Source organism: Ruditapes philippinarum, unplaced genomic scaffold, assembly GCF_026571515.1.
Source record: "Ruditapes philippinarum isolate M1 unplaced genomic scaffold, ASM2657151v2 ctg2224_1_1_1_1, whole genome shotgun sequence".
NCBI classification, from domain to species: Eukaryota; Metazoa; Mollusca; class Bivalvia; order Venerida; family Veneridae; genus Ruditapes; species Ruditapes philippinarum.
In genome coordinates, this window is record NW_026864966.1 from 129,649 (window position 1) to 142,093 (window position 12,445).

General features: G+C 30.1%; 1 protein-coding gene across 1 annotated transcript; it reads right to left on the minus strand.

Moving 5' to 3' along the window:
- Positions 1 to 3,983: 3,983 nt before the first annotated feature.
- LOC132727436 (heat shock protein beta-6-like) lies at positions 3,984 to 5,110 on the minus strand. Its single transcript, XM_060712956.1, has one exon. The coding sequence runs from the start codon at positions 4,975 to 4,977 to the stop codon at positions 4,456 to 4,458; it is 522 nt and encodes a 173-aa protein (XP_060568939.1). The 5' UTR covers positions 4,978 to 5,110; the 3' UTR covers positions 3,984 to 4,455.
- Between the last annotated feature and the right edge of the window lie 7,335 nt (positions 5,111 to 12,445).

Below are 12,445 nucleotides of genomic sequence, written 5' to 3' on the forward strand. Positions count from 1 at the left end.
ATTTTAATCACGTTGAATAGCTGATACAATTAAATTTGTTTCTCTTCTTTTAAGTGTAAACTATTCTTAATATTTGGCAACTTTGGTTTTTGTCATGTTAATATATACATGTTAATATTATTTGACAAAAATCAAAGTTGTCAAATATTGTGTATAGTTTACACTGCGAAAAGAATATATATTACCACACTAAGCATGCAGTGCAGCATAAGATATATGCATTTTTAAAGAAAAGAAAACCACCCTTATATGTACATCCGGTATAATGAATAATGTTTAAAAACAAAAAGATTTTCCATTGATTAACTAAATTGGGACATAAATATTTATTTATAACAGCGGGCACACATACTTAAAATTTTAATTTTACAATAAACAAGGTGGTTATCATCACTCCATCCACTGGTTTATCCATGATCCACTTATCATTCTTAAAAGTTTTCCAGGATATGTCTCATGAGATAGCATTCATCTACATCACTTCCGGTTTTGGTTTGGTGCGTTCTGGGTACCCTGCTGTGGCAGCTTGAGTGTGTCAGGGCCTGCGTCTCTTCCCGTCTCTTCTGTACATTACATGAATTTTAAGAACATCTGATCAAAATATATTACAATCACAAAATATTTATGGCAATTTATCTTTAACATGAAAGGGTTTTAAAACAAATTCAATTTCGTTTAGCGTAGATGAAAAGAAAAAACAACAAAACACTAATATTCTATCTCCAAATAGCAGATAATAAGACTCTCCGATGCAATGTGTATACCTTTGCTCATTTAACTGACATTATAAGATTCGAGGGTAACTATGACAGTCGTACTTTTCTGCCATTATCTACAACTTTTTGGCAATAACAAATAATGCTGTACTATTATAAGTGTGTACACTAGAAACATTCAAACATTCCTCTACAATAAATACTTGTTGTTCAGATTATTGCTAAGGCAGGTGCACCCATAACTGTCATTTTGTTACATTCCAGTCTATCTGACGTCATAGGCAAGTAAGGTCCTTGACTTAATGTTGAACGACTAACCCTGAAATTATCTTTTATCATAAAAAATAAGTGTTAGACGATTGGTTACATTTACATGTGTAGAACTGATAAGATTTTCACGTACCCGAAATGCTATGAAAATAGTTAAAAGAAAACAGTACCCGCACACAATATTTATTGGATATGTTTTTAGTCCTTTCCCGTTTTGGTTCGGTGTCTAAATGGTTACATTGTAGGTGTACGTTCGTTTTGTTACGACATTGAAATTTATTTTCATTAAAAATATAATACAAAATAATAATAATAAAAAAATAATAATAATAAAAAATAGATTGTCGAAATTCTTTTTTGGCGCTACAATAACTTAATTATGATATCTATATATTCGTGTGATTTTCTCGCAAATTTGTTATATTTATTATGTGTCCGTTGGTGTATTTGCCATTCTCTAATGGTCAAAACGGTCAAAATATTTTGGTGCTTTCTTAATTGTTAAAACTATTACCTTTGATATTTCCTGCAGTAACATCAGTATGAATGTTGAACTGTCTAGCTTAATTTGCAATAATCATACACCATTGACCCAAATGTTGAAATATATTAATTCATATTGAAGGCAATAAATAAATATTAACCTTGGGAAGAATATATAGCGTTACAAACCGATAGTACGAGAATTCCTATGTGGAGCAACAGACATCGTTTCTAATTTGTCTTAAATGTGGTGCCACATTAATACCTGTTATTCGCATCTCATATTTTGTAAGCACACCGGGTAATATGCTTTTCTTATTTCATTCCGTGAATAAGCAAAAGTGGCAATGATGTAGTAAAACTACTGTGGTGAAAATTTGGAATCATTCCAGGGCATGATTTGCTTCTCCTAAGTGGTAATTATTCTCATTATTGGGTACGTTTTATTAATCTTATACCAACACAAATTCTTCAAGTAAAATTGCATTTAGAACGAAATAAAGTACTGCGTTCTATTAAGTTATGATTATTTGCCCCTGACCACGTTTGTTCGATTGATCCCGTTTGAAATATGAAATTGATTGTCATGTCAAGAACGAACAAATTTTTATTCCATTCTAGTACTCGCAAATGCCTTAAATAATATAAGGAATACTCTGAATATATCTCATAAGACTGTTAAAGTCGTAGTAAGTTTACACTGTTGGAAATTAACAATTTAAAAACAGATCAAATTTGACCATAATGCCTGATGAATTATATAATAAATTTATAATGAAAATATTGAATTCTATATTTAAAAAAAACAACAACAAAAAAAAACCGGTATTGTTACATTTGAATGATTCCCTGCAAAATGGTTCTATAAAATTCAAGCACCAAATTTTAATGTCATGCGAAGCATTCTTTCGTATAAGATACTAAATTGTTGTGTTCATGAGGTTCATAAACTAACGACCTAACGATTAAATTCCTGTATCTAACAGTCTAAAGTGAGTTTAATATTGTTTTATTAGTGTTTGTATCGTAAACGCTTTCTTAGTGGGATATGTTTTACAATGCACGGCGTGTCAGAATATATTGATATAATCCATGTTTTACAGCTATGGTTATATCTATTTATCTCCCCCGTCGAACATTGCGGTGATGCGGGTTATACTATTTATGCAAACAAGTTGTTCCTGTATTTAATGGCACTTTAAGCCTAAGAAAATTTTCCATTTCATATCAAGGGGAAACATGTGTTTTATAATTCTGTATTAATCGATTGAAGCCTCAGAATCAAATAATGTTTTACTTCTTTAGAAAGGGCAAACATGAATTTTAAAATGTTTAAATGGTGGTTTTAAAGAAATGTAAGATGCTTGTTACCTGAAAAAGAAGCAATCAATTTGAATTACTTTGTCATGAACGTAGCAAATTGTACACAAAGTGGTAAATTGACTTCCATACAAAATACTATATCTTTATAACTGTATTTATTGCCATAAAGCTACAGCTGAAAAAAGATTTTTCCGCTAATTGGCAAATGAGTATCTTTTTGGATACTATAAAAGTACATCTATATTAAAAAGCTTTTGATAAAAAATGGGCCTTTGAAAACATGTCAGATGCTTTCCAATTAACGGAAATAGCGTTTAGATATGAGAAATAATTTGTAATAAAGGAAGCGAAATATTAACGAAACGGTTTTTTGACTTATGTATCAAATACATGATTAATAGAAGTGTACTAATTTCCAAAATAAAGAAGAACCTTAATACGGTTCAGCTATTTAGCAAATCTGTAACATGTTTGAAACTGTAACAGGACAACAAATCATTTCCAACAAATGGTATTTAAATTGATAGCTTTACAAAAATCTTTCTCGAATTGATAAGGATTGTTAATTCTGATTATTATTATAATATATTTTTGCAGCAAATAAAGCTTAATTTGTACAATAATATATAAAAGATATTGTTGTAAAATTTAACGCAATATATTTATTATTTTTTAATGACTTTGTATTCGGCCATTTTATTATTGATCATGATTAAATATCTCCTCTAATTTCTATGATGGCTTATTTGTGCCATGTCGTTTTTACTCTCCGTTGGGCGTCGTCGGACGAAAACACGAAAATACGACAAAGTCAACATTTTGACGTATTTTCCCTCCGCAGGAGAAAACACGATAATACGACATAATGGGGACATTGTCGTGTTTTGGAGTTTCCGCGTAGCGCCTCGTTGTGCGAAAATACGACAAAGTCACTTCTTCGTCGTATTTTCGTGCTTTTGTATTGTGCCCCACGGAGCGAATGTACGACATGGCACAATTCACCCACCATAAATTTCCGAGTCTCATATTTGTGTTGTTTTAACCGTTTCAGTTTGTTTTGTTGTTGTGAATGTTGTTTTTTTTTCGGTATACTGATGAGAGGACTCAACATAATTGATGAAAGGTATACTACAATTAGAGAAAAGATCATAAAAGAAAGATATATGAAAATAAGTCATAAGTAAAAATAAATACAAATTAAACAATTTTATTTGAAATATCAAGTTTTCAATATCATATACAATGTATTTATCATATTTTGTAAAAAATGTATATAAAATTAAATATGGTTTTGATATGGAACAAACCCAACAATATATCAATGATTGATATGCAACTTTTATCTCGAGATATTCTAGAAAACAAATCCTTAATTCCTATACACAATGTATTAGTATAATAAACTTCCTAAATGTCTTGTTATTTTTATCACCAACAGTGAAATGTAAAAGCAACTTATAATATCCATAAACTGAAGAAAACTTAAGCTGAGCTAGAAGAAATAAGAGAACAAATTAACAAACAAACTCATTTTAACAAAATTAATATTCTAACGTTAAACTATATTGAAAATGAGCTGGAATGCGCATTTAAAACATCTGTGTTCCGTTTTCATAGCTAACCCAAGCACACTTTTAGAGATTTTGATACAGTCAGATTTAGTTTACAGCTTTTCGATCGGAATCAAAAACTCTCTTGGAGCGTCTACACTAGCTGGCGCAGGGGCTTCTATCTGCAGAACGCCGTCTTTAGACAAAATTGATGTCAGACGAAGAGGATCGATTGCGTTTGGAAGAGTATATTCTTTAGTGAACTCCCTGTAAACTTTCCTGCCGGGAGATTCTTCAGTGTGCTTAGCATGTACACATAAGCGTTTGTCCATGGTTTTCACGCTAATTTCTTCAGGTTTGAATTGACTGCAATCAAAACGGAGAGATAATTTCTTATTTCCAACAGGGTCTGTCACAAATGGCTTCTCTATTGAGAGCATTGAAGAACCGGTATCCAACTTGAACATGTCCTTTCTGATTCTTTCTAATTCCCTATCGAACCTCGATCTCGACGATTCAAAGTCCATTGATTTCCAATCATCATCGAATTCCTTGACCCAGTCCGAAAATAAATCTCTTTGACGGTCAAAGAAACCAAAGTCTCTTTTAAATAATGGTACTAAATTCCAAGACATGTTTGCTTATGAAGAAATGTTTTCCTATTCAAATCAATATCTTTATTAAATCTCCCAGTGTTCTCTAAACGTTACCGCTATTCAACTGTCAAATAAGCGATGCGTCTATCTATTTTATAGCGGAGTAGCAGCTACTGCATTCACTGCTTTACAATATATGACTCACAACAAGCGAGAATTCGCTGGAATAATTCACTACAGGGTCGTAATTTTAGTATTTCCTTGGTGATATGAATCACAGAGATGTTTACCTTGCTTCTATCCTATCCTAAATAGCAGTCTTTCATACCATAAATAGTTTTCCTCCAATTAAATGAAACGTCTTTAACTACTAGTCATTTTATGTAAATATGTATAGCGCACTGATCTATTGTAAACAGATTCGTCAAGTCAAAAGTATGCATCGTTAATTGAATTTTAGACTAGAATGTTGAGCAATAAATTGTTTAACATCTTGACAAAATATGCTCTAACACAGAGTTAAAGTGTTACGCCAGATAACCCGTTCCATGATTTACCTGTTAATTATTATTTCTTTCTTTTGTGACTGCTATATTTCTGCAATAGGAGTATGTACATCTAAACAAATCACATAAATATGATCATAAGGTAGTGTGAACTTGTAGTGTTTATATCAACTTCATTTTCTAAAATTTGTTTACACATACCAATTGTTTTGTTTTTATTTGCTTATTTCATTCTTATTTACGTATTTACTTTCACTCGTCCTTTGATAATGTTATGTTGACTCCTTGTATAATTACCCGAGGTCAGCCGAAATATTGCCTGTTTCAGCGTTATATGATCTATACTGTGATAATTCGCTGTAAAAGTAACAAACAAAATAATATTGCCAAAATAAGACAGGATTTTGCTTTAAGATTATTATTAGCTATCGTTAGCACACAATTACGATATTGAGACTAATAATATACATAATATTATATTAAAGAAAGGAATAACTGACTGAAAAAGTGTTCCACTTAATCGACAAGTTGCTGAATGAAATAAACGGGTTTAAATTTGTAAGAATTATTGAAAAAGTGTGAGAAACCATCTAGGTAATGTTAATAGAATGTAATAAAAGCAAATCGGATTAAAGTTTTTATCTTGGACATTGAATCATTCTAAACTCTTTTTACTGCATCGCTATCAGGCTGTATAAAGATGTGTATGTTTTCAAGCATAGTTTGAAAACTAAATAAACCTTAATGTATTTTATTATGGACGTTTATTGTTGTCACTTTCTTTATTGAGGTATGGACAGTATAGTTGGTAAGTCTTCATTGCGCCTTTGATCAATGTTTTCATTAGTCCTTTGATTTAAACCAGTTAAACAGAAAATGACGGAAAATGTTAATTAAGCAAATTAATGATGTATACAGACTCAATCACAAGTAATTAACATTTATCTTAATAAATCAATTCAAATGTAACTATTTATTTCATCCATGTTCATCTTACATAAAAGCGTTTAAAAAGTCATTTTGTTGCGTTCAAATTATTGTTATTCAACGTAACGATTAATATTGGATAATATTATTAAACAGACTCCGCCGTTTTTTTACATGACGGGACAAGAAATAATTTTCGAGATTAATATTACATTTGATGAAGGTCTAACTTGTGTGCAAAATTTCAAATCTTTCACCCATTCCGGTTTTCAAGAATAACTAATTTTGAAAAATGATCCAAAATGGAAAAAAACTCTTCTTTCAAATAGGGCTAAGAGTTGCCAAAAACTACCAATTTCAATTTATTTCTGAGTTATGTTTCAATTATTTTTTACATATCTGTCTCAATTCATCTATGTCAGAAATTCAAATTTTATGTTTTAGGCCTTTGGACCACTGAAGAGTTTACATTTTGTGTATAATTTTTTCCGAATACATTTTAATAAACGTTAAGTAACGAATGACAAGAGTTTCTTGACTTTTCGGGCCGTATGCTGGTCTAAAATCAGTTTTACCTCCTGGGAAGAATAGTTTTCACTGGTCATTTTAAAATTACAAAATGAAATCTGGGAATCTCATTGGTCATTCTAAAGTACAATGTAAAGGATAGCTCTTGTCATTCTAAGATAGTTCTAAACTAAAATGTAAAGGAAAGTTCTTGCAATTATAAAAAAAAATGTAAAGGATAGTTCTAAAATAAAATATACAGGACTGTTCTTTAACTTTCTACTTTAATTGTTATATTTGAGTTCTGTTTAATAAAACATTTTACACTGCGCACATATCTCCTACAATTTTCTAGTGAACAGTTTATTTTACGTAAGATCTTACTGACTTTTTTACACAAGATCCGAGTTTAAAATTTTGTCCAAGCATAAGAATAAGCAGAATAATATCAGAATTAATCAGGTACCTCATATTATATTATTTTTGATGTGTTCAATTGATATAATGTTTATAATTTTCATATATTTTCGTCAAGTATTTATAAAAATAATTGTCTATCGACTGCATAGATGTTGGTTCACTAACCGAAACACGACAGGTTCGTTTAGAAACACATACATCTTAAAGTGTTTCATTTTCAAGATTAATCACTCTAAAAATTATTATGTCATTCTTATACAAGCTATGCAAACATTTCTATATGACACGGAAAACTTACAACTAACATATGCATGATAACCAGTTTTACTTCGGCCGAGTATTAGTATCTTTTTAAAAGGTACTTCTTGTTTCATACTCAGATCGTATCAACTTTCGCATGTATGCACGGATCTGTTTCGTTAAAAAAGAATATCCACGTTCATACCGTTGACAGATGTGTATACACATACGAATGTTAAATAATCTTTACAAACAAAGCTTCCATACAACGACACACTTAGATGAGTGGATATTTTGGTACTTTTGGTAATTTTGCAAGCTCATTATAATTATAATCAAATTTGTTTCTTTCTTTATTTTGTTCATATTATTCAATGGATTTTAACGGGCTACACCATCAAATATGACGCTTAGAGCGTACGGCAAAACTTATTCTTGTTATAGCAACAGTAAAGCTTTAGAGTTGAAACGCCTGTCCAACCAGTATAAAAGCTATGCTTAACTTTTGGAAATTTTATTTTTGGAAATTTTGGCCGCAATAGTTTTTACAAAAAGCGGCAATACAACACAGTCCTGTGTGAAATATATATAGTTTCAAAAAACCTTTAAAAATTATTATTTCCTCTTTCAATAAAAATATCTAAAATTCTTTCAATAAAATTATCCAAAATTTTGTTACCATGAAACCGAGGCACTATGCTATAACCAAGAAAAAATAAATAATTTTTTTTTTTCACTTAAATGTCATAACTCGATAGAAAAAATTGCAAATACTTCTTAATCCAATACCAAACAGAATTTCAATGGTTGGTATTCCGTATATTTATCGCATTTTTTATAAATACATGCTTCTTTATCTTCATAGGTTTCTAAGATATCATCACAGGTGCTTAAAATTTGTATTCAGATCAATCATTTCCGAAACACGTAGATAAGAAATATTTTAATCGTAAAGCGTTAGAAGATTTGATTAAACACAAATGCAAAATTGTACATTAAGTTTAAGTATTATTATATAAGCTCGGAAAAAGCCTTGATGTTAGGTAGTATCATGAAAAGGCACGTGTGTCTAATACGTTTCCTGTAGTCATGAAAATAGCATAAATTCTAAACGAATACATTAATCTGCGAATCTATTATGGTGCCGTGGTACTCATACCATAACTTTATAGGTAGATATAAATGTAAAGATACAATTTTTTTAAATATTTAACCTGGGCACCATGATATAACAAACACAACATATTTTCTTTTCTTCACTTGAAGGACATAACTCGAGATAATGACTTTCAATTTCTTTTTTTATCACGAGCTTATCTAACCCAAACATCCAAAAACGTGGTCGAAAGGATATTTGAATTAAATGACGTCATCACAAATTCCTCAATATGTGCACTTGACAAATATTTGTGTACTGTCTTTAAAAAACTACAATGGCAGCATTTAAAACAATATTATATGCAGACTTTGAAAACAGACGACATTTAAGTAATATAAATTGTATGCGTGAAATATTTTGCTATTAGTGACTCTTGGTTTCAAAAAATTCATATGCATATATTTCAACATAATTAAAGCAATAAAACCTCAATCATATTAACATTATCTCAAGCGCAATGATTATCCCTTTTTTTTATCACGTACAGTGTAAACTCTACTTGAGTAATATTTTGATATATTTCGGAAAAGAACCTTAAAGTTTTGACAGATACAATGATATGATAAGATTTAAGGGACTTTGTAAGGATTTGTAAAGATCAAGATCTTTAAATTTTCTCTAAATTATTCTTTAGCTTTGAAAACGTATTATTGTGTATCTGGCGGGGAAATCTTTCTGTAAAAGGCCTATTTTACATTTTAGTTTGTTTTGCTTTTTTACTACGTTTTTGAACGTTCAAAGTAGTGACAGATCTGATATAAAGTTCTGCGCATGTGTCAACCTTTCTTAAATGCAGTTAATTAATATCCGATTTCATCCATAAAAAGTAGGAAATGATCCTTACTAAATTTATTACATGTGTTATGATTGGAAATACACAGTTTATCAAACAGATACCCATCATTAACAACTATATATTAAACAAAAATTATACTTCATTTGTACTTAACAAAGAAATAACAATTAATTAACAGAGAAGTAAAGATGTTTCTTATTTGCAAAAAGTAAAACTGTTTATGTTACTTATGTAAGAGCCAACTTACAAAACAGGTGCTGTTCAATGAAATTCACTTTTAAACAAATAATTAATTAACCACTCGGGGTTATTTCTTCTTTTTTATTGTGATAGAATATTGTTTAATTATTAATGTATGAAAAGGCAATACAAAATCCAGCTTGAAAAAAACTTTTTGACTTCTTAAGATCAGAAATAAAAGGTAAAAAAGCCAAACTTTTGATAAACATTTTATTTGTTTTCCAGAGATGCAATTTAAAGAACAAGTATTTTTCCAGCATTTGCCATAGTAATGCAACTATATACATTAAAACATTTATTACAGACTACAAACAGATGATTTAGCAGACTGAGATTTCTTTATTGTCTCGCTCTTCTTTTTGAAGGAACTAGTTCTAATTCCATATGTCTTATGATAACTTTTTAGTAATTGTATTGTGTGTAAAAGCAATAAATAATTAAGAGAATGCAGCTTTGGTTTTCAACAATTGTTATTTTCAAAGAAATATTATTTTTATTTTATGGCACAAAACAAATGGTAAACAGTATACGTAGAATACCTCTCAAAAATCTCAAATCTTTATGATATCTTAAACGTTAAAGAAAGTCAAGGTATATGTCAATTATAAAAAAGGCAGACACAAAAACAACTACATAACATCAGAAATGTTACAGATTAAAGTACACAAAATCGCAAAACAGTAGGAAGTCTACGTGCAAATGTGCATTGTAGTAGAGAATAAAAAATCAAACGATTTACTTTTTGATATAAGTTATGCATTAAACATATATATATGCACAATACCTATAAGGTAATGCATCCTACACTTATGAGTTGGAAAAACTTAAAGATTCATAACAAACATCTTGGCACTTATAATTGAATTAAGTTAGTTGTCATGATTATGGATGACGTCATATGTTCCAAATCGTTGTTGATAGATCTGTAGAAATATATACTTTGTCTACTTATTTGAAAGCTTAGAGTCATATTGTTTCCATATACTTAAGGTTGTAAAGGTAAAGGTCTTGTTTATTATAGTGTCGCCACTACTGAAAGGGTCAGTCATTTCTGACTTATGAGACACCATTTGAATGTATACCATGTACATCCCAACTCCACTATGTCAGGCGAAAGGCGGATAGAAATCGGTGACCATTCATTTTAACAACTTCGCGGCTCACGAAGCGGCCATCTCGGAACGAGTTGTATGTAGAAAAAAATCAAAACCTTGTATATCGCACAAGATAATTACAAAACAGAGATAACAAAACGTTCCTTCATACTGTTAACTGTTTTAATTTGTAAAGCAATACGGATTTAGCGTTGATTTCGCAATCCCGCTATTTACTTTCATGAAAATTTAGAAATTAAGATATTTTGGTATGATGTCTATCAAAACACAAAGTAAAGTTCAGTAGATTTATGATTGTCCAGCACAGGGTTATACCTCATAATGGTACAATAGAACTATGACTTTTGAAATAAAAAGTTTACGCTAGGATTGATTAACTAACTGATTTTAACTCTCTTTTAACATATATTTTATTTTGGCAAAACAACAACGCAACAAACTGATCTGAAATACCGGATTTTATTTTTTTTAATCCATGAACAAATGTAAATAGATCAACTTTATGCTTTGTTGGGTGAAAATAACATTATATTGGAAGTATGGCAACTTTCCAAACAAGACATGGGTGTGTAATAATAATCTATGCCCCTCCCTACACGAGTGTATGTAACATCCATTCTCAACTAACAGATTTTTAAAATAGATAATAAACGTGTATCTTAAGAATATCAGATTGTTGTCAGACAAATATTTCAATTGAAAATCCATCCAAAGAACTGACAAACAAAATCCCATTTATATGTAAGGAATCATTTGTTAAAAAATAGATGATAATGTTAAAGAGACAAAGATAATCAATGAATTCATTAGTCTATTGTCCGGGTTCATAAACGAATTCAATTCTATTCAACTTGAAAAAGAGTAGACCACCATCCTTGAAAGATCAACAATTCTCTTAACGAGCATAAATGACACAAGACTGTGACATTCATGTGATGCATTCTGTATTGTAGAATTGTATACATTCTTTTAGCAATGATCTGCCAAAATGTAGAAGTACATCATTGCCGCGGTTTTTGTTGTGGTGATTGTTCGACTTCTGTTCTTATTTTGTTACTATTAAATCTCACATTTCCATACCAAAGCTAAGTTCCTGGAGATGTATTCAGATTTTACCAAATGTGCATAGTTTTGCGCATCGCTTTTAATGTTAAGTAGTATGTAAGTTTGTTGTGCTCATCATTTAAGCCTATGCATAATCATTTGAGATCCTGCCTTAGTTTCAAGACTTGAAGATTAAATCTTTCAGCAAACTTTTGATCTAACTATGTGTGCTGGTATTATAATCTAAATCCAGATCCAGATAAAATTTAAAATGTTAAACTCAGATATTCTCCATTGTTTATCTTCATGCACGAAATATTTAATATCAACTTGATAGAATTGGACTTGAAATAGCATGTTTATGAAATTTTATTAGTTAATTAATTGTTGTTTTAAAAGATATGAGTATTTAACAGTTAATAAATTAATCAGTCAAAATCATATGATGCAATTTTTACATAAGCAAGAAAGGATTATTTCTAAGTGATACACATGTTTTTAACTACGCATGATAAAGAGAATCATATTTTAAACAATTTCATGAAAAACAAGT